Source organism: Octopus bimaculoides, chromosome 10 (genome assembly GCF_046866305.1).
Source record: "Octopus bimaculoides isolate indiv1 chromosome 10, ASM4686630v1, whole genome shotgun sequence".
NCBI lineage: Eukaryota > Metazoa > Mollusca > Cephalopoda > Octopoda > Octopodidae > Octopus > Octopus bimaculoides.
Window position 1 is genome coordinate 72,619,726 of NC_142937.1, and position 23,584 is coordinate 72,643,309.

Consider the following 23,584-nt stretch of genomic DNA (forward strand, 5'->3'; position numbering starts at 1 on the left):
CATTTTTTCTTTAATGCTAACTAACCTCATACTCTTTGATTTTTGCACAGAAAGAAATTTAACTGAATTCTTTTGTATCTTTTTATCACTAAGGTGTCAGAGATAAAGGATATAGTTGACAAAAAAACAAACAAACAAAACAAAAACAAGAACTCTGTAAGACTGAATCAGTCCCAAGCCTGAGTATTCGTTCATATATATGATGACTGGAAATTAAAAACAAAAAAACAAAAAAAAAATCAAGAGAGCATCAGTATTTATTATAGACAACCAAGAATGCTTTATTTCTTGTAATTCCTCAATTCCACACTAACATGCTATTTTGAGATAGTAGGGAGATACTTATGAACATACATTCCACAATTATCAATGTACCTATAACCCTGGTGACTTTTCATTATAACCATAACACTTTCAGAGGTTACCTTAAAAACTCCTAGAGTAGTTCATACAACATAACTGAACAAAGCAAATCTCAGAGGAAATTAATAGATTCTGACAGGAATGCAGAAATGAATTGGAAGATCTAGACTTTGATCATGTTACAATAATAATAATTAATGATGATGATGATGATGATAATGGTTCTAATTTAGACACAAGGCCAGCAGCTTTAAAAGGAAGGGGCTGGTCAACTCATCAATCCTAGCACTTTATTTTATTGAGCCTGGAGGGGTAATAGACAAAGTCGACTTTGGTAAGTTTTAAACTCAGAGCATAAAAAATACTGCAGGGCATTTCCCTCTGGCGCTCTAATGATTCTGCCAGCTTGCCCCTTTTGTAATAATAATGACAACAGTAACAATTAATAACAAAGGCACAAAGCCACATTTACTGGCACTTTTATGTTATTGCTTCCAAAGTGATGGAAGGTGGAGTCAACCCTAAAGGAATTTTAAGTGTGAAAGGAAAGAAATGTAATTAAATTCTGCAAAACATTTAGTCTGGCACTCTACCATTGTCTTCCACCTAATAAAAAAATAGAGATTTTTCTGATATTGCCACAAGATCAATAGGAGATAAGAGCGACCCTTGTACTTGGCTGGTATTTAATTTCATCAACACTCAGAAGGATGAAAGGTAAAGTTGACATAGGTGGGGTTTGAACTAAGAATGTATAGAGTTGGAACAAATATTGCAAGGCACTTTTTTTGTCAATGCTCTAATGATTCTGCCAATCTGTTTATGGAAGAGAAGGCTTTAGTTTAATTAAACCAAGCCCTGTACGTGACTGGTACTTTATCTTATTGACACTGGAAAGGTGAAAAGCAAAGAGGAAAAAAAAAAGATCAATTGTAACCATTTTGGGTCACAGATCCAACAGTATAAGGCACAAAGATATAACAAGCAGAACACAATGTAGTAGCTCTTCCCTTCTGATCAACCTCATGTGATTTCATCATCTGTGTGACCACATTGCTTAACTCTGATGTGATCATTACAAAAAAAAAAAAAAACATTAATCCTACATGCCCTCTCTTCAACAATACTGTCCAACACGTGTTCTTATATGCATGTGGGACATGGGCTACTACAAAGAGGGAGGAATATTGATTGGTTATGATATACAGAACCATGGAAACATCCATGCAAAGAATATCATTGCAAGAGGATATCTGAAATGAGATAATTCAAGAAAAGATTGGAGTAAATGTTGTGATCACAGAATACCAAGAGCACAAGTTCTGTTGGGCTAGACAACAACTGGACCCATGCAGTTGCCAGGTGGTATCTAAGAGATCAGGAGATGTCACTTGGAAGCCCTCCACAATGATAGGAAGACGATTCAGTTAAATGATTTGGGCCAAGATGGGAAAGAAGGCCACAATCAAGAAAGAATTGGAAGTGCATTGTGACCAGTGGTGTGTAACAACATCCAATAGCCTGGTCAATACAGGTAATTGATATATATATATATATGTGTGTGTGTGTGTGTGTGTGTGTGTGTGTGTGTGTGTGTGTGTATGTATATATATATATATATATTTATTGATATTTAGCAGAAGCAACAGTGACTCAAGGTCCAAGAGTTTTGTGCATTGGCACGAAACCTACACACACACACACACACACACACACACACACACACACACACACATATATATATATATATATATATATATATATATATATATATATATATATATATAGATAGATAGAGAGAGAGAGGGATTGATAGAAAATAAAAACTTGTGAGAGTATGCATGGGCAAGAGCTATTCCAGACTAACCAATATATTTTGTGTATTAAATCTTGAATTGTATGTATGTCTATCACTGAACTACTCCAGACGTCACAGGAACTACTCAACAAGAACAAGAACAACAACACCAATAATAACGATTTAGTCCCTTTCCATCAACTAAGGGTGAAACAAAGAAATAATAGTAATAATAAAAATACACACAGACATCTAAATCATTGTCCTTAAATCCTGTGTTCACAATAATACTAAATACAAGTTAAAAAAACAAAAAAAGCCTCCTACTACAAACTATCTCAACTGTTCAGAATAAATAAACAAAAAAAATATAACAATTGTAAGGAAATGGAATTTTTTTCCTTTTTATTCTTCATTAAGGCACTTTTTGATGCTACACTGCAGTAAATTCTAATCCACTGTTTGAGAAGACATTTTAAAAATGTAGCAATCATCTTTCATTAATGGTTCGTAGGTTTGTTTCCAGCTCAAAAGCTGAGCAACCACAATGAACAAAATGCTGTCAGTCCACCTACTGAAGGATCAATGGGGTTTTATTTGTTTATTTACTTATTTAAAAATTTTCATATCCCATTACTAACACTGGACTGAGTTTATGACCAAGGCACTTAAAATTATCTCAGTCCATTAAGATGTAAGTAGACAACATTAGGAGTGCATTGTCCATGGTGATGACCTTTCCGTTTCCTTTACAGAACCTCTAAGGTTGGTGAGAACAAAGAGGGAGAAGACATTGATATCGTCAGACTAGAGACCTCTTCTGAATGCTTGCTTGGGAGTGGACACCTGCCAGGTACTCAAGGGCCATTTGATAATGTTAGATTAAGTCTATCACTCAATAACATGTACAGTTACCTGATAGGTTTCTGTGTACCAAGTTTCATTCATAAGGCATGCATGGATACCATGATTAAATATAAATACCATGTGAATGTTTCTTGAACTCCAAGGAGCATTTAAGAGTAGATGAGTGATAAAACTCCCCTTGAATAGCATGTGACCAGAGGTGTACATTCTGAAATGGTCTAGCTACCACATGTTCCCCAACAAACAAATAATCTGAAACAATGTAGAATTAAGTGCACTGCTCAAATATATAACGTACATAAAGTGGATTTGATTGCACTACTAGTGAACCATCAATACAAACTGTATCTGGCTGGTGACTTTGCTTCTGTATGTATTGAAAGGTTATGGTGGTGAATTCATATTCTGGGTATGTATAAAAGTCATGATAGAGGCACTCATATGAATGAATTTCAACTTATGTGCCTAAAATCCAATGTAAGATAGCACCAACATTATAATGATAGCGATAAATGCGAATACATTTCCATGAAATATAAATTTAAATGGAAACTTTTTGGTAACACACACACACACACACACACATATATATATATATAAAGTAAACCAATAATTGAGAACAACAATATCATATTGTATTTAAAATCTGTCACAGTAATTAAAAATTTACAAAGGACATAAAAATTCTACAAGAGTTTGTACCCTATGTAGGTCTAGTAAAATACATTCTCAACTATTTCAAATGAGATGAAACAAATCTAAGACATGGAAAAAAAAATCATAAGGCAAAAATGAATTATTTTGACTAGTTGCAAGGGCTTTTTATAATAATAAAAAAAAAAACAGAGTGTTGTCAATGAATTAACGCTCCATATATTATTGGCACATATTTTATATCTACTGTTAGAGAAATGAAAGGTAAAACTGTCCTAGTCATGACCTGAACAGAGAATAGCATGACAAAACTTTTGCAGTTATGAAATACACAGTACAAGTTCTCTACCCCTTGACTAACATTGCTACTACTACTACTACTACTACTACTACTACTACTATACTAAATAATGATATTAATGAACTGATATTGAAAGGATTTTACTTTATGGCGTTTTATAATTGAAATTTTACCAATCTCATTATTTATTGAAAAAAAAAAAAAAAGAGAATTTGGGAAATTCTAATGCAGAATTTCAAATTGAAGTAAAAGAAAAGGATACATTGCTAAAATACAAATAGAATTTAAAAAAGAAAAAGTAAAAATAAAAACCCATAACCAAAATGTTACACATTGATGTGATCTGTGAGAAGATAGATTCATCAGTATGTTTGCTTTAAGTGAAATCGAATTGCAAAGAAATGTGAACAAGAAGCTGTTAACCATTAGTGTTTTGGCTTATATACATATAACTGCCAACTGAAAATACTACATTTTAAATGTATTACACAGCTGATTGCTTAAAAATATAATTCAAAAGCTTAAATTGAAATGAAATTTAATTAGGGACTTAGTTTATTAACAGCTGTGTGTGGCATAATAATCATTAGGATATGAAAGGTCACAAAAAAAAACAAAACAATGAAGCTAAAAGTTAATAATAAGCTTGTACTATAAGTTAACACCAAATATTCATTCATGTAAAATTAGTCAGATAGGAAAGAATAATTTTTTTTGGGGGGGGGGGGATATTTTTCAAAACATGTAAAGGACAAAGAAAAAATATAATGAAAAAATAAAACTAAAAATCAAATTCTTACTAACATTTTAGCAAGCAGTTAGAATTTTCCTTGAAAATGTTTTATATATTTACAGATGAAAGTTTGTTAAGATTACACTTAATAAAAATTTACATAATTTAGAATCATTTTTAGAGATGGTGTTACATATTTGCCAATAACATAATATATAACTACTTCTAAACACTACATCTGGTATTCAGTACTATCAGTTCCCCTTCTTGTTCACATATATTTTCATGTTTTTTTCATTTTACATATATATATATTATCCAAAGTGTACAGTATTATATATCCATTATGGTTGATCTTACCAATTGGTTTCATGCTAAGGGTACGACAGAGTGTTAGGTGATAATCCGATTATATAACCTTATGCTCGTCAGAGGTAGCAGATATGGAATGAAATTGGCTACCTCTGATGAGCATAGGGTTATATAATCGAGTTATTACCTTATCACTCCGTTGTACCCCTAGCGCGAAACCAATTGGTAAGATCAGCCATGTTGGATATACAATACTGTACACTTCGGATAATATACCCACTCTACTGATAGTGCATCTTTTTCCTGACTTATGGACTTTTAGATGACTATGCTGTATATATATATATATATATATATATACATGCATATTACAAATAAAAGGGTAAAGGATTATCAATTTATTAATTTATTAACAAATTAATAATTAATAATTTTTACCAAGCCCTTCAGTATGTAAACACCATTATCGGTGAAGAACTTATTTAAAAGTTTTTATACATTTATAAATATAATTAAAGGATCAGCAACAGTTGCTTCACCACATACCGAAGTTCAGAAATAGCAGCTAAAATGCTGAAGCTCCAACAGATAGCAATACTTGTAACTCACAAAGGCAAAACAAGAAGAAAAAATAACGAACTTAACCAGTCTTAGTTAATCATAGACGTGTTTCTGGCTTAGAAAGGTAAAAACTTTTCATTTCCTCATCAGTATGATATTCCAGTTGCAAATTCGACGATGCTGGCAATTGTGCATGCACGACCGAGCGACATCGTGCATCAGCACAATATGAAACCATCTCCGAACCTACATAGGCCAGCCAGTTCTTATCCCTCCTCAAGAATTACCATGTGCGTCACAAGCAATGCCGCAGAAAATCTGTGGTTTACTATCAAGGAGTGAAGCAACTGTTGCTGATCCCTTAATTATGTTTATATGCATGCATATTATATATATCAGGTTTGTCTATGTCAGGTAAACAGAATTACATGTCTGGGCTGAAAGACTGAATGCATTCAACCTTATGGTTGACTTTATTCATTAAAAGATTTAGGTCCAGACGTGTAAACTTGTTTACCTTAAATATGACAAACATATCTAAGACTCTACATACTTCTAGCAAAAGTGTGTACTAAGCACACTTTGGTATTCGTACCACAAAAATAAACACTTGACACATTTTTCTGTAAACCACAAGGAATCTGAAAGCCAGTGGCCGTGCACTAGAAATTATTTTTTGCATTAAATATTCTGTAAAATGATTATATAAGCTCGCACACACAATCGCTCACACAGCAAACATGCATACAAAAGGTATGGAATTCTGAGAGTTTTGAGAAAGGTAGCAGTCTAGAGAAGAATATCAACCAAAATGCCAACATTAACTACTGAAAGGCATACTTTTCGAGTTACAAACAGAAGTGATAAACAAAGAATTAAATGTTAAAGGGGAATAACTCTTCCACCAAACTACCAATAATTGAAAGAATCTACTATATATATAGCACAAGAAGCTGTGCGTATTGACTATAGAAATAAAGAAATTAACAACAATAGCATGATGTGGTTGTTTAGCCTCAAGTCAGCTCTTTCAGATAAAAACTTACGATCAAAAGCATTTCAGTTGAGAATTTCATATTTTTTTTAGGGTCATGCTTAAGACTACATAATCCAACATATTGTTTAACGTCCACTTTTCCTTGCTGACACGTGTTGGACGGTTTGACATGGAGCTGTCCAGACTCAAACTGTCTGTTGTGGCATGGTTTCTGTGGCTGGATGCCCTTCCTAACTCCAACCACTTAACAGAGTGTGCTGGGTGCTTTTTACGTGCCACCGGCACAGGTGCTTTTTAAGTGGCACTGGCACCTGAAAGGACAAGCCTTCCTTATTTAAGATGGTAGGGATCATTTGGTTGCAACTTCTATGAAATTAAGGGACTACATAAAGGGCCTCTCATGAGATCCTTAGCACATATCATATCAGCAATATTGCACTGTTTTTTTGCAAGATCAGACGACTCTTAATGATCCAATGATCCAGTTAACTTAGCTGATGATAGGTACCAGAAAGAAGTGTAGTTTGAAATGCCTGTAAGAAGTGATCATATTACGGTACTAAAAATACTACGAGTTCTGTATTTATGGACTGAAATCCTCTTAGATCTTAAAAATCAACAGGGAAAATCCACTTCAATGTATGACATAACATTCCACCCCACAAAATCTTAGGCAGTTCCTCAACAAGTTGCAAGACATTTTTATTCAACTATTCATCGTATATTATCTAGACAATGTGTTTCATATACTCTTATATATAAATATATATAAATGTACACAAAAAGAGAAAGTGAGAAAGAGAGAGATACATATATACGTAAATATACATATACATATTTGCTTCCCGACCACGTTTCGGGTTCACTTCCATGGTGTGACACCTAGGGCAAGTGTCTTCAACAATAGACTCAGGCCAACCAAAGCCTTGTCAGTAGATCTGATAGACAGAGATTGAAAGAAGCTTGTCATATGTACATCTAGGTGTGTATGTTTTTGTGTCTGTTTGTTCCCCACCACTGCTTGACAACTTGTGTTTGTGTAATTATGTCCCAGTAACTTAGCTGTTCAGTGGAATAAGTACCAGGCTTTAAAAAAAAAAACTACTGGAGTCGATTCATTCAATTAAAAATTCATCAAGGCAGGGCTCTAGCATAGCTGCAGTCTAATGACTGAAACAAGTAAAAGATAAAAAATAAAATGTAGATATATGGCTCAGTGGTGAGAGCATCGGGCTCAAAATCATGAGGTAATGAGTTTGATTTCCAGACCAGGCTGTGTGTTGTGTTCTTGAGCAAGTCAATTTATTTTCACATTGCTCCAGTTCACTCAGCTGTAGAAATAAGCTGTGATGTCACGGATGCCAAGCTGTATCAACCTTTGTCTTTCCCTTGGATAACATTGGAGGCATGGAGAGGGGAGGCTGGTATGCATGGGATGACTGCTGGTCTTCCATAAACAACTTTACCCAGAATTGTGCCTCAGAAGGGAACTTTCTAGGTGCAATCCCATGGTCATTCATGACCAAAGGGGATCTTCACCTTTTATATGTGTGTGTGAAATCTTGAATGTCACTTTCAATTAAATGTTGAAAAATATCTGTTTAATGGTTTAGCTCTGTGTAGATACACTGAAGTGCATTTCTGTTAGCTTCTTTTAAGTTCAAGGACAGAGCACTGAATAATTATAAAAAAGCTTTCACTAGTTACAAGATTATATTATTATTGAATGAAACTATGAAATCTGTTTATATCTAAATGGAATGGATTGTTGAGAGTGAGATACTGAGGGAGTACAGTGTCAGTTGCAAGATGTGAAATGTTGACACTTTGGTTGGTAAACCTGCACTTAATCAACATGGCTATTTCTATATATAATATTTATAACAGACAAACATTATATATATATATATATATATATATACATATATATGTATATATATATATATATATATATATATATATATATATATATATATATATTGATCAAAGCATACAATATTATAGATCCGTTTCAACCAATATCACCAATCCGTTTGGTACTGAGTATTAAATAACTGGATATCAGCTAATAATACAGAGTTAAGAAACATCCACATGGTGCTCAGAAATGGCAGGTATGGAAAAAATATATGGCTAAACTTGAACTAATAAAATATGTATGTGTGTGTGTGAATGACATATCATGTACACACACACACACACATACTTAAGTTGCACTTCATTAATGGTCATACTACATTCTAGAAAATGTAATCACTTAAAAGCTGAACCACTGATTATGAAAAATAAATTGATATCTAATTAAGCAAAGAAATAGAAAATATTTCTACACACAAATATCTGTAAATGGAAAAATATTAATAATAATCCCCCAAAAGAACAAGTAAAAACAAAGAAATGTTTCTTAAATATAATGATTAACAAAAACGAAGATTTTAAACATTTAGAATTAATGAATATAGATGGGTAGAAGACATATCTGAAAATTTCTCAATGTTGTACTGGGTTGAATGGATGTATAAAAAGATGATTTTAAAACAGTCACCACAAAGACCATATCTGATATTTGGCAGTTGACATTTTCCTGTAAAGCTGGATACATGTACGAAGCATTTTTTTCATTTACATAACACATCCATAAATAAAAAATGAAGTATAATGAACCACAGGATTTTAAGTTCCATTCTCTTAGGAATATTTTGTACTAGATTTTTTACAAGGAAAACTGGAATCCAAAATGGTAAAAAATTTAGAGAAAGAAAAAATCAAATGAAAATATATCATATCTCTTAATTTCTAAATTTAAGTTTTAGTATTTTTCACTTAACTAATGAAGTTTAATAGCTTATTGAAAATGCTTATTGCTAAACTAAGTTTTCATAAAGTCTTTCTTTCTTTGTTTTTGCTTAGCTGTACTGAAATATATATATTAAATTAGTGATGTTGGTTCAAAAAAAAAAAAGCTTTTAGGAAGACATCAGTTTAAACACTTAAGCACAGGAAAGAACTGTCATGTATGTGGATTTCATCTTGGTCAAGGATATCAAAGCGGCTGAGAGGCAGGGAGTCTAAGCGTAGTTCTTGGAGTTCAGCCATTTCAGAATCTCCATGTTCCGGACTGCATGGAAAATGGTACATCTTGAAGCCACTGGAAAAAAAAAAAAAAAAAAAAAATGATTTTAAATTTAAAAAAAAGTTTGAAGATTTCTAATGGTCAGTTAGTTTTCTTCTTAATTACTTTTATTCAATTTAGCTTCCTGTCATCCATCATTCATAAATACAGCCCTGAGATACTTAAACTACTCCACTTGTCTCAGTGATGTCCCACTAACATACAGAATGCATTGGGAGGACATTCTTGAGAGAGCCAATGCCTCAGCCTTTGCAACACTTACTCTTATCTCTGCCTTGCATACTGGAGATCACCTTCTGATGAGCCAAGTAACACTATGTTGCCAGCAAATATCATCTGACTCTTCTTGCACCCACCAATTGTGATACCACTTCCACAATAGCTTCACAAGTCAATCGAGCTCATAAAATTTATGGAAAGCAGAGATTACATTTGGATGCTAGAATTTCAAGCTCCAATATTTGATCCTTAGAAGAGGAGAAGTTGGCAAAAAAAGGTCAAAGCTTTAATTTGGTTTCTGTATCTTCGTCTATGGTTATGAATGTTATATAATGAGTGAAAAAAATACAAGCAGCCAAAATGAGGTTCCTCTGAAGAATCTCTAGAATAATATTATTCAACAGGGAGCATAGTTTGGGGATCAGGGGGTTTCTCAAGATCAAGCCACAACTTCTCCACATTGAGAGGTCACAGCTCTGGTACTACGGTCATGAGATTAGAATGTCACAAGAAAGAATCACAAGATAGATTCTTCAGACAACTAGCAGATACATGAATTTCATTTAGCTGGTTGTGATTATTTCAAAATTCCAGTGTTTTTACAAATTTCGTGTACCCTGCAATTTTTCTTGCATAATCTTGAAGTGTGTGTACCCTAGTTTGAAAACCCTGATCTATATGGATCATTTAGGAGACAAAAATGTTAAAAAAACTGTTTATAATTAAATAAGAGTTAAAGGACTTTAGATGGCTGCGTGGTTAAGAAGTTTGATCCCACAACATAGTACCCTGAGTATCTTCTAATATAACTGTGGGTTGACCAAAACCTTACTCTGCAACATAGTGCTGTGAGTAATCTCTTTTGCACTACAGGGTACAAGGTAATATTACCAGTGCTGGCGCCATGATAGGACACACCTAACACACTCTGTAAAGTCGTTGATGTTAGGAAGAACCAGTGTCCAGTAGCAAAAACCGTACCAAAAGAAAATTTGCAAGTGTGGGGGGGGGACTGGTCAATGACCACATTACTAGTAGTAACTTTGACTTAGACTGTGATGATCTGTCCAATCCATTTCCAGCATAGAAAGTGGATGTAAAAATGATGATGATGATGATGAGGAGGAGGAGGAGGAGACACAAACACACATGCAAATATATTTTTATATGGAATATGTATCTTTTGCCAATGTATAACAGGAAAAAAATACAAACTTAGGAGAGGAATAAAAAATTAAAAAAAACCCATGGTGTTTCAAAGTTCTTGATGGCATTTGTTTTGCAACAAGTTACAGACATTCCCTTATCACTTGCCATTGGAAAGACACTGAACCAGTGGTTTGGCCAGTTGAAAATTTGTAACCAATGATACTATTGTTTACGAACTGTGATACAATATAAATAAATAAATAAAAAGAGGTGCAGGGTAGAGAAGCTAACATATATCTGGAATATTCTTTATGATATCTGATGATATATTGCTTGGCATCTAATACAGCAGCTAAAAGGAGATATAATGATGGATTAAACAAAGGAACTTCATATTAACAAAAAAATATATATATTCACTTACTTCAGTGATAGTGAAAGACATTTGGCAATGTGTTTACGTAATTTACCAACAGACTGGACAACATGAAGTCTTTCAGAGAAGATTTCTAAACCATTGTAGATGAAAATGATGTTGGCCCATCTTTGATATCGGGCACCAAGATCAATGTCTACCAGTGGCTTCAATTTCCCTGAAACAAAACAACAATTATAATTCATTTTTACATCAGTCTATTCATCCTGGTGGGAAAAGTTTCATCAAATATATGTTGTTGTTTGGCTCCCAATTTTAGCTCCTAATTGAGTAAATCTATGATCAAAAATATGCCAAACATGACCATCACAATCTTTTTAAGTAGTAGCATATCTTGGATCATATTATACAATGAGTTCTTTTACTGATATGGTAGCATGTAATTTGAGGGAAATTTTGCTGCTATCTCAACCATTTCAAGCAACCACTTAGAGTAGGCATGGGCAACCTTTTCTGAGCAGCAGTCTGCATGAGACATGACTGATCACCAGGTGAGCCACACTCTACTTCCAAAATTCAAGATAGTTTTGCGTTAGGTGTGCCATTCAGAAAATCCTGTGAGCAGCGGGTTGCCCATGGCTGGCTTGGAGGCTTGCTCATTGAGTTGATGTGTCTATTTATAATCTTCTGTCTTCAACCCCTTCATGACTATATTTCTAATGAGTACACTATGGTTATGTATCAATAACTTTTCAACATAATCGAGATGTTGTGGAAGTTTCAGCTGTGTGGTAAGAAATTTACTTCCCAACCACATGGTTCTAGGTTCAGTCCCACTGCATGGCACCTTGGGCCAGTGTCTTCTACTATAGTCTTGGGCTGACCAAAGCCTTGTGACTGGATTTAGTAGACAGAAACTGAAAGAAGCCCATCATATGTGTGTGTGTGTGTGTGCATGCATCTTTGTGTCTGTTTGTCCCCCACCACCATTTAACAATCAGTACTGGTGTGCTTAGCGGTTCAACAAAAGAGACTGACTGAATAAGTACTGAGCTTAAAAAAAATATGTACTGGATTCGATTCATCCAATCAAAAGAAAAGTCATCAAGGTGGTTCTCCAATATGGCTGCAGTCAAATGACTGAAACAAGTAAAAGAGAACAGATAATCAAAATGTTAGTAATATAGGCACATTTATGGCTGTGGGGCTAAGAAGCTCACTTTACAATCATGTGGCTTCAGGTTCAGTTCCACTGTGCAGCACCTTGGGCAAGTGTCTTCTACTGCCAATCAATGCCTTGTGAGGGTATTTGATTTTTTTTTTTTTTATCAACTACATGACTTTATGACAGAGTTGTCAGTTTGCTACAGAGAACAATATGCAAAACAAAAATATTTACCATGCTTAGCTTCCAGTTCACAAAACCAAATAGGTTTATCAATCTTCTCACAATAATATCGCAAAAATTGTCGTTCGGCTTTTTCTTTTTCTGTTAAGGTCACTTCACTGCCATTGAGGCATGAAATATTTGGCAAACTTAAAAAGACGAAAAACAAAAAATATATATATATGCGTATATATTTACAATATACTTATATAATAACAAACTTATAAAAATAAAACCCAGTTACTGAAGTAGCAAATTAATAAATAAAATAAGAATGCAGAAAATCATATTATATCAGTTAAACAATTTGACTTCATTGCCAGTGCTGCTGGACTGGCTCCTGTGCAGGTGACACATAAAAACACCATTTTGAGTGTGGCTGTTGCCAGTACTGCCTGACTGGCCCTCGTGTCAGTGGCACGTAAAAGCACTCTCGGAGTGGTTGGCGTTAGGAAGGGCATCCAGCTGTAGAAACTCTGCCAGATCAGATTGGAGCCTGGTGCAGCCATCTGGCTCACCAGTCCCCAGTGAAACCGTCCAACCCATGGCAGCATGGAAAGTGGATGTTAAACGATGATGAATTAAGGCAGAGAGCAGGCAAAATCATTAGTATATCGGACAAAAAGCTTAGCAGCATCTCTTCTGGCTTAGCCTTCTGAGTTCAAATTTTTCAAAGTCACCTTTGCCTTTCATCCTTTTGGGGTTGATAAAATAAATACCAGTCCAGCACTGAAGTTGATGTAACTGACTTAGCGCCCTCCTCCAAAATTTCAAGCCTTGTGTCACACCCTTCTTCTCTCTCTCAACAACAACTTCTCCCCTTCTACATATATGTTGTGATGGACAGACAGACAGGGGATCAGTTTGACTTTTATAATATAAGATTTCAATATTTCAATGGTAAAAGATTTTATCTTCATAGCCCCTTCACAGTTATATATGACTAATAGGTTGGGGACTGCTGCTCTATGAGGTTACTCAGCCTGCCACAAAAAGCAGCTAGATTTCCCTCAGACCACATCTTGCTGTCTTAAAAAAGTATAAAAAGTTCATCATATGATGATAATGAACGACAACATTTTTTTGAGCTTGAAGTCATACATAATAAGCTTGTACGAAATGGATAAATTTCAAGGGTAGGCAGTTCCAGCAATTTGGCAGAGTCATTAGAGAATGGGGCAAAATGCTTTGTAGCATTTGTTCAGGATAAATACTCTCTGCGTTCAAATGCTAACAAGATCAATTTTGCCTTTCTTTCATTCTTTGAAGGTTGGTAAAAGGAAGTACAAGGTCAAGCTAGCAGATTGATATCATTACAGTCATATGAAATGCTTTATAAAATTTTGATTCTTTGTATTCTGAATTCTTGGGTAGCAGACTTAATCTGTACCCAGTCGAACACCACCAGCTGGTCCTTGGAAGCTTCTTATGTTGCAAATGTTTGAATTAAATCTCTGGAGTACACTTAACATCCTACATTTTATATTTTACTTAGTGAAATATAACTTGATTTTTGTTTGCAGTAAATGTTGTGTTGTGGCCTTCGTGTATGCCTATGGCTTACTGTATAACATATTCATGAATACTTTACATTTTATCAAATACTAGGCTGCTAACAATTGCTATGCTGCAGGTGAAAAATATTTGTTAAAGTCTATTTTTGAAGTCTAAGTTGTAATGTGTTGACAGACTTGCACTTAAAATTCCCACATTTTAAATCAAAACTTGTTATTATGGTGACAACACTACCTATCTATCTATCTACCTCTCTCTCTCAATGTATTTCACTCTCAACAACAATATCTTTATCTCCTTCCCTTCTTCCCTCCTACATATGTCTTATGATACAAGAATAAGGGCAGGGAATCGTCAATTAATAATAAAATTAATAATTAACAATTTTGCCAAGTAGTTCAGTATGAAAAAACCTTTATCGGTAAAACCATTTATCATCATAAATATACAGGGATTAGCATTGAGTTGCTTCTCCAACATACTGAAAATTTTTTGACTGTTATTTCTAAATTTTCAGTATGTTGGAGAAGCAACTCAATGCTAATCCCTGTATATTTATGTCTTATGATAGATAGACAAACACAGATCAGCTTGCATTCTATAAGATTTCAATGGTAAAAGATTTTATCTTCATGCTTCTCTGAAGACCGTCTACTGTTCAGCTCTCTCTAGAGTTTCTTACTATCATTCCTAATACCTCACTTCACAATTTAAGAACTAAAAAAAAAAAACATTCAAAAATTTAACAATCCTCTTACCTGGCAATGTAAAGTTTTCTTCGTTCTTCAGATGAAATGTCCAATAAAAATGGAATATCCTGATTATTAGAAAAGAAAAGGCGTTAGAAGCAATGAAATAATGGAAAACCTATCTGATAGATAAAAGCTTGTTGTATGAAGCCTAAGATTTTCTCAGGTTGGGATTTTCATACAAGCCTAAGATTTTCCCAGGCTGGCACCATACACTCAGTGTCACTTTGAAAGGGGATAACCATAGTATAGGTGGTGGTTCCTTTCCCCCATGTTGGGTTGCAATTCAAATCTTTGAATAAGCAGTGATATATAATTCCACTGCCTTTCAAGACAGATAAATGCCAGAGAAAGATTGAAACTCTTGCAGGTGTGGTGTAAATGTAAATCAATGTATTGTGAAATTTGCTGTCTGATCTTAGTTGCAAGTTCCTTTAAAATCCAACTAAAAGTCCCCAAGGATTTTAGGACCATAAAAAGTACATTACCGAAATTATTCTAAGCCATTGTAAATTCTTTAAAAAAAAGAATTTTGATATTTATAAAAGACTGAAGAACTTATAGAAAGAAATAAATTGCTTAAAAGTATAAGATACTATATGAGGAATGTAGAACAAAATAACAATGCCACCAATGACAACGGCAATGATTATCATAATGATTATAATATATATATTTATTTTATAAGCTGGCACCAATGTAAAAAGCACCCAGTCCATTCAGTAAAGTGGCTGGCATTAGGAAGGGCATCCAGCCATAAAAACCATGCCGAAACAGACCTCGCTGGTGCTGGTGCCATTCGAAAAGCACCCAGTCCACCTTGTAAAGTGGATGGTGTTAGGAGGAATATCCAGCCATGAAAACCATGCCAAAACAGATGTCACTGGTGCTGGTGGGGTATAAAAAGCATCAAGTCTTCTCTGTAAAGTGGTTGGCATTAGGAAGGGCATCCAGCTGTAAAAACCATACCAAAACTAAAAGCAGTCCAACTCATACCAGCGTGGAAGACTGATGTTAAATGATATTGATGATGATGATAAACGTATATTGTATGTCTCAATAAATGGAAAATATGGTCTGAACTTACCATCAAGCGAATAGATTTTAATGCAGGGAATTTTCTAAGTTGTGCTACTTGATCCCATCCGTTAACTGATGTTTTACTAAGACACAAAGTGTGTAATTTCTCAAAGGGTCTTCCTAATACTTTTTGGTCACATAAATAGTCCTCTTCATTTATGATAAAACTGGAAGAAATACTGCTACCACAACCAGAATCATTGAACCGTGGACTTTCACAACTGGAAACTTCTAATGTTTCTTCAATCTCCTGTTTAGAAGAACTATTGCTTGAATCAGAATAAATCACATTTTTGTAGTTGATATCAATAGGCTCAGATTCCATCTGATTTTCTTCACAGTCTTGTTTCATTTCAACATCCTGAAGACAGTCAGAATCTGACCAGGTTTTGCAGCTGATAACTGTGAATTCTTCATTCTGGGATCTAGAATGACACTTCTCAGTAATATCATTAAATACACCAAGATACTGCCCACAAGATACAGAATTGTCCATGAGAAGTTTTCTACGAACATTGGAAGATTTCAATTTGGTTTCACGCGGAGAACTTGCTTCGGAGAATACCTCCTGCTTCTCAGGAGTTTCAAAGGAATAACTAGTTTCTTCTAATTGTTCAAAATGATAAAACAATTCATCCACAGGATTTCCTGATAAAACAAGAGATTTCAAATTTGGCAGATAGCGCAACTTCCATATCTCGAACCAACTGGAAAGGAGAAGAAAAATTATATTAGGAGAACTGCATTCATAAAAGATTTTTCATATATAACAGTTTCACAAACTGAATTTATCTTAACAAGGTGAAAATATATAGAGAATTAAAAATTTTTTTTTTAATATATATATATTTTAATAACTCCCCTGGAAGAATACAAATCCAGAAGATGCTCTCGTCTAAATTTGCTAGCTCGTGGTATGCCCACCTTCCCACCCCCTCCACCTGTACCGAAGTTCCTATTCTCTGTCATCCTTTGATTGTCTCCCATGAACACTTCTAAAAGCTTAATGTCATCCCCAACTCCTACCTAGGGTTTATCGATCATATAGTGCATAAAAATGATGGTGTAGTGTATGCAGGTTGAAGGCTATTGTTTGTTCATGCATTCTGCCAAATGTGAGCTTTCCTTTTAGGTACATGACGCTGCTGTCCCCCATCCCAGGGTCTCACGGGCCCACATCTCTCACACCCTCAGAGTTGGTACACTGAAAGGTAGGTCTGGTGAGATGCTTGAATGAAGATGTGTCGATTTGTGCTGCCTCCAAGAAATAAGGTGGAGAGGAGGTTCCTCTAGGTTCTTCACAGACAAAGAACACAGGTACAAGATTTTTCTAGGCAGGGAACACTGATGGGGTCAGGGGTATGGGTATACTTCTTGCGGAGAAATGGGTTGATAAGGTAATCGAGGTAGTCAGAGTATGCGATAGAATACTTAAGATTAGATTAGTGGTACATCATGGGTTAGCAACCATTATCTCGGCCTATGCCCCTCAGCTTTTTATCAGAGACATCTGCTTCAATTTGACCAACCTGTTTATATATTCAACAAAAAGTTCCTACACAATTTCTATCTACCAAATTCACTCATTAGTTGACCTGGGTCTATAGCAGAAGACATTTGCCCAAGGTGTCACACAATGGAACTGAACCTAAAATCATGTGGTTGCAAAGCAAATTTCTTAACCACACAGTCATGCCTGCACCTATATAAGCAAAAATTAAATGAATCATGACACAAAAGACTATCTAAAAGTCACCGACTACTCAATAGACCATAAATACATTAGAATGTAAAAGTGTCTTTCAGAAACAGTCTGAGGTCCCTAGTAACCAACTTAGAGGCTAATATGTTGCCAATCCCTGGTGTAATGGCACACAATTTTGATAAAACTAAATACAACAGTGAAGTAATTTTGTTTGATGGCACTGATTTTTGCACACCCAATATTCACACAGACACACACATAAAAGTCATAACTTGGTAAATTGGAACACAATGAGATAACATACTGATTTACTGAGTGGGGATGAGGAATTAGAATATGTGATGCTACTGCCTTTTTAAGGTGGTTAGCATCAGAAATTCAATTGTCAATCATAACTGGGCCTCAGATTCAGCATGGCAGGAAGAGGCTTTTTAATTTATTACTTTAGAAGAGTGATGAGTAAAATAAATAAATAAATAAATATAATATATAGAAGTAGGATGTAAATAAACAAGCAATAGTCTGTGTCGGCAATTCATTTTATCGTTAATTTTGTGTTTTTGCAAAAATGCTGGAGGTCTCCAGTGCCACAGGCTCAACCACAAATCAGTCAAAATAAAGTGGCTGATATTTTGGCATTTTGCCCCTCTCGGATTGACAAGCAGCAAAGGCTGGACTGGCAGCCAAACACATCAGGTCACAAGGTTTTCTGTGAGGATAAGGACGAGAAAATATTTACTATATCAGCCAGAACCTTTCACTAGAAAGTGATGTTTGCTAATGGTTTGGAATACATATACTGGAGATAGAATGAGAGGGAGAGAGAAAATAGTGAAGAATAAAAATTGAGCAGGTAACAAAATGACACTTGTTGAAAAGCAATCACAGTAGAAAGATATTCATTAAGAGTGCCAGCATATTTGAAAAATGAAGAAAGGAGAGTCAGTAAGTGTTTTATACCTGTTTATATAGTTATCATTCATCCATATAGATTGCACCCGCTGTATTTTGTCCAGATGCGTACAATCCAATACCGTGTAACCTAGTCGAATGAAAGACAAAAAGCATTAGAGTTAATGTGAAGCATCGTGTAACAGTAATAGTGATTAAGAAAACTGCTTCAAGGCAAGTTTGAAAATAAAGTATAATAAGAATGATGATAAGAATAATGATTTCAAATTTTTGCCAAAAGGGCAAGTTGGGGGAGGGTATTAAGTCGATTACATTGACTCCAGTGTGTAACTGGTACTTTTTGGGGCATGGAGCTAGTCAAGTACATCGAACCACAGTACATGACTGATATTTATTTCATTGACCTCGAAAGGATGAAATACAAAATTGACCTTAGCAGACTTTGAACTCAATAATAATAATAATAATAATCCTTTCTCCCCAAAAGGACAAGGTCTGAAATCTTTAGGGGAGGAAGGCTAGTTGATAACATCAACCTCAGTGTTCAAACTAACACTTTATCAAACCCTTCAAAAGATGAAATTCATCACTTTGATGATGATAATAGTTGTCATTGTTTAATATCCACTTTCCCATAGTTGCAATGGATGGACAGAGTTTATCAAGGCAGATTACCTATGGCCAGATGCTCTTGCTGTCATCAACCCTTACCTGTCTCCAAGCAAGATAATGTTTCACTTTGCCAAACAAGTTTGCCGCCTTGACATCTTTACATATTAGTAATCATTATTATTGGCAATGTTACGTAACACCATATAACATGGTTAAAATTCTTTCTATTAATGTCTGATAACCTGTTCTAACTCCAGATTTTACTTCACCCTTTTGTGTCTGTATTTCTAGTGAAAAACTACTCTGTGTTTTATTTAATTTTGAAAATAATCAAGAATATAAAAATATTTAGTGACATAACTAATCTTTTTCATTATTAAGCTGGTGTTTAGAACTTAATACAATGGATTTACATAAAATTATGACAAATCATTTTAATTTATGCATAGTCTCACATAGATTGGTGCCAAAAGAGTTAAACTACAGTCAGGCTTCTCAGAATTTAATCCTTTGACTGTCCAAAGCATTTTTATAAGTTTGTCCTTTAGGACATCCATGCTTGTTTTCAGCCTTTTAGTTAGCCCTTGTTTCATACTTTCCATATATAAAGCATTCCTTTTATAAGTCCTTGCAGTTGAATAAATTAAAAATATGTATCACACATGATGCATGGATGCCAGGGAAATATGTCCCGTGTATCACATGTGAGACACAGGACAGACAGAAGGTTAAAGAAGACAAAATCAAAAGCAAATTTTACTCTACTGGGAGTCCACTCTGCTAGGTGGTTGGTGTTATGAAAGGCATCCAACTATTAAAATCCTGCCAAGACAGTCACAGAAGTCTGGTGCAGGCTTCTGCCTGGCTGGCTCTAACTGTCCCACCCATGTCAGCAGGGAAGGTGGATGTTAAACGATGATGATGAATATAATTAAGAATCTGTGGAACATAAATATCAAACACCTCAGCCATTCAAGCCCTACAAATATAATAAAATGACTTAATTCCAATAAAATGATATCATTTAAACTATATTTGAATTTTAAGGTTCTTTTATATCATTCACATATTCTGTATTCTAATTTTGTAGGCACAATCTCATCAATGTGTAAGTCTGATAATTGAGGAATGTGGTAGATTTCTCATTTGAATCTTGTCATCCCAAATAATCCTTTCCTATATAGTCACAAGACCTGAAATTGTTATGGGAGCCGGTAATTGATTACTATGACCTCCCACCCCTAATAACTGGCTGGTACTTATTTATCAACCCCTAAAGGATGATAATCAAAGTTAACCTCAATGGGAATTGAACTCAGAATGTAAAACCAGGTGAAATGTTGTTCAGCATTTTGTCTAATGTGTTAACGATTCTGCCATCTAGCAGATCAAGGAAAACTCCTGCTTGGGGAATTGAACCCCAGTCTCCCATGTGACAGGTGGGTGTTATTAAATAAAACATTCTAAGAACAAACCTATCCTGAAGGCACTGTGCTGTGACTTCAAACAGAATCAATTATTTGACTAGCTCTAGTCAACTTAGATGTAGTTGATACTTCTAGTTTACAAGAGTGAGAAGGTTTAAACAAGTGCTCCCAGCTGTAAAACAACAGCTCAAATACTTCATTCAGTTCCTCATAATACATCAACAAGAAACTGAAGTTATTACACATCAACATAACAGTCAGAAAAAAAATCTTTCAAACTGATGAAAAATCATTAGATAATAAGCTAGATAAAATATGGTTTCATTGCTAGACTGTACTGATTATAACATACACAAACCCACGAGAACATTAATATGAGCCCAACAAGGGAGCTTTTATGATTTCCATGACTTGCAAGAAATAGCAGCCATATATTTTCTAAATTACACTCTTTCATCTTTAAAAGAAACAGAAAAACAAACGAGAGAGAGACACATGGGATAATGCTGTCCTAGATACATTATATCTGAAAACAAAAAGATTATGTAGTTAATGACTGGTTATGGCCTTTGATCATACGTCCCCTCAATCAGAGTTGACCTTGAACTGAACAACAACAACTGGTACACTGCAATACTGTACATATACCAACAGTCATTATTTACTAATACTGCTGTCATTATGCTACAATTCACAAGCATACATTGATAATGAGATATGAAAGATCAGTCCTTTTGTTGGCAGGATGTCAACTAACTGATTGCGTCAACTCTGATTTTCAAATATTACTAACCTTGAACAATATACTCATAACTATAATTATTTAAAACTTATTATGTAAACAAGATAAATATAACTATTAATTTTGTTAAAGCAAAATAATAATAATAATAATAATAATAATGATGATGATGATGATGATGATGATGATGATGATGATGATAATAATAATAATAACAATAATGATAATGATGATGATGATAATAATAATAATAATAATAATAATAATAATCCTTTCTACTAAAAGCACAAAGCCTGAAATTTGGGTGCGGTGGGGGTGGGGGTGGGGGGGACTAGTCGATTACATTGATCTCAGTGTTTCACTGGTACTTGATTTACTGACCCTGAGAGGATGAAAGGCAAAGTTGACTTCAGTGAAATTTGAACACAGAACATAGCAACAGGTGAAATACTGCTAAGCATTTCGTCCATGCTAACAATTCTGCCAGCTCACTGCCTTCTTAATAATAATAATAATAATAATAATAATAATAATAATAAGGTCTCTGGGTGAGACTTGGATCCAACTTGTACAAATGCAAAGCAAAAGTCAAACATAATAATAATAATAATAATGATAATAAAAGAATTATATTCTGCAATCAACAGACACATTTGTCCAATCCCAGGCAAAATCAAAATCATCAGCATCCTCATTGTGACTTCATAGCAAAATCCACATCTGGATTCAAATTACATTCACACATCCATTGCAAATAGATGCAGCTGCTTTTGTTCTTTTATTTTTTAAAAAGTTTTTTTTCTTTTTTGCACTTTTTTTTTCTTTAAATTCTCTCCTTTAAACACTCATACGTTGAAAATGACAGGAGCAACCAATAATAATAATAATAATGATAATAATAATAATAATAATAATAATAATAATAATAATAATAATAATAATAATAATGAAGAAAAATATGAGTAAAATACCATTTTGACATAAATGTAGATCTTTCAGCGCAGGTAGGTGTCCACACAATTGGACGACATCTTCCCATTTTACATTGGTGGAATTCAGCACTAGATTTTCTAAATTAGGTAACCTGGCTTGCCAGTTTTGAATATAATGCTGCAAATTTTAAGAAGAAAGGGAAAAAATACACTAGCAATTAATTAATTGATAGGTGAAACAATCAACAAAAATAGTATAGCTTAGAAATATATTGATGGAAGGAAGAAAGATAAAAGAGAGAAAGAAAGAACCTGAACAGGAAGAAATAGACAAAAAAAAAAAAAAAAAATTTCACTAGCCGCAAAGTGCAGGAGACAATGCTGAGGCTATAAGATTTTCTACTGTGACAGAAGATCATGGCCTTGCAACTACCAAAAGTATATAAAGAAGTAGAATGCATTGTTACTGCAGAAATATAAGAAACAATGAACCAGTTTGTCTCTGGCTGCCCAGTGTTAAACACATGAGAATAGATCTACAGAATTAGGACTTACATACATTGGAAGTTAAGAAAGCCTTGTGAAATGCGAACAGAAAAAGGTGGTATAAACAGAACACCAGAAAAGGTATAGCATAATGACAAACGATCATCTTCTTGGGGGATATGCCAATTTACTAAAGTATGGAAATAATGGCTAATTAATCACATATTGTTGGCAAGGATGGCCAGACAGAGAAATGCTTCGTAATTGGTCTATCAACCACAAAGAAGAGAGATGTATCCTTTGAGAAAATAATAATAATGATGATAATAATAATAATATGGACCTAGTGGTGTTGGACAAGGTGCACCACATATAGTTGATGTTGCATGCTCCTCTGACCCACAAATAGTCAAGAAGGAAGATGAAAAAATAGATAGATACAACTCCCTTAAGTACAAAATAGCCAGGCTGTGGAAAATGAAGAAGGTGAAGATAGAGTCAACTATTGTTGGGTCCTTGAAGACAGTATCAGAAGACATCAAGAGGAATATAAAGCAAATCAGAATAGAGTGCC

The 23,584-nt window shown here is 34.5% G+C and overlaps 1 protein-coding gene across 2 annotated transcripts in view; it reads right to left on the minus strand.

The window, feature by feature from the left end:
• Positions 1 to 8,982: 8,982 nt before the first annotated feature.
• LOC106871864 (tubulin-specific chaperone cofactor E-like protein) overlaps positions 8,983 to 23,584 on the minus strand; it is a 36,225-nt gene continuing 21,623 nt past the window's right edge. For both annotated transcript variants that reach the window (XM_089358797.1, XM_089358798.1), the window contains 7 exons: positions 22,564 to 22,702; positions 18,860 to 18,941; positions 16,202 to 16,901; positions 15,124 to 15,182; positions 12,863 to 12,999; positions 11,512 to 11,680; positions 8,983 to 9,734 (listed from right to left, as the gene is read on the minus strand). In XM_089358797.1, coding sequence (XP_089214923.1) covers positions 9,569 to 9,734; positions 11,512 to 11,680; positions 12,863 to 12,999; positions 15,124 to 15,182; positions 16,202 to 16,901; positions 18,860 to 18,941; positions 22,564 to 22,702 — 1,452 coding nt within the window. In that variant the 3' untranslated portion in view covers positions 8,983 to 9,568. The remainder of the gene's footprint in view (positions 9,735 to 11,511; positions 11,681 to 12,862; positions 13,000 to 15,123; positions 15,183 to 16,201; positions 16,902 to 18,859; positions 18,942 to 22,563; positions 22,703 to 23,584) is intronic.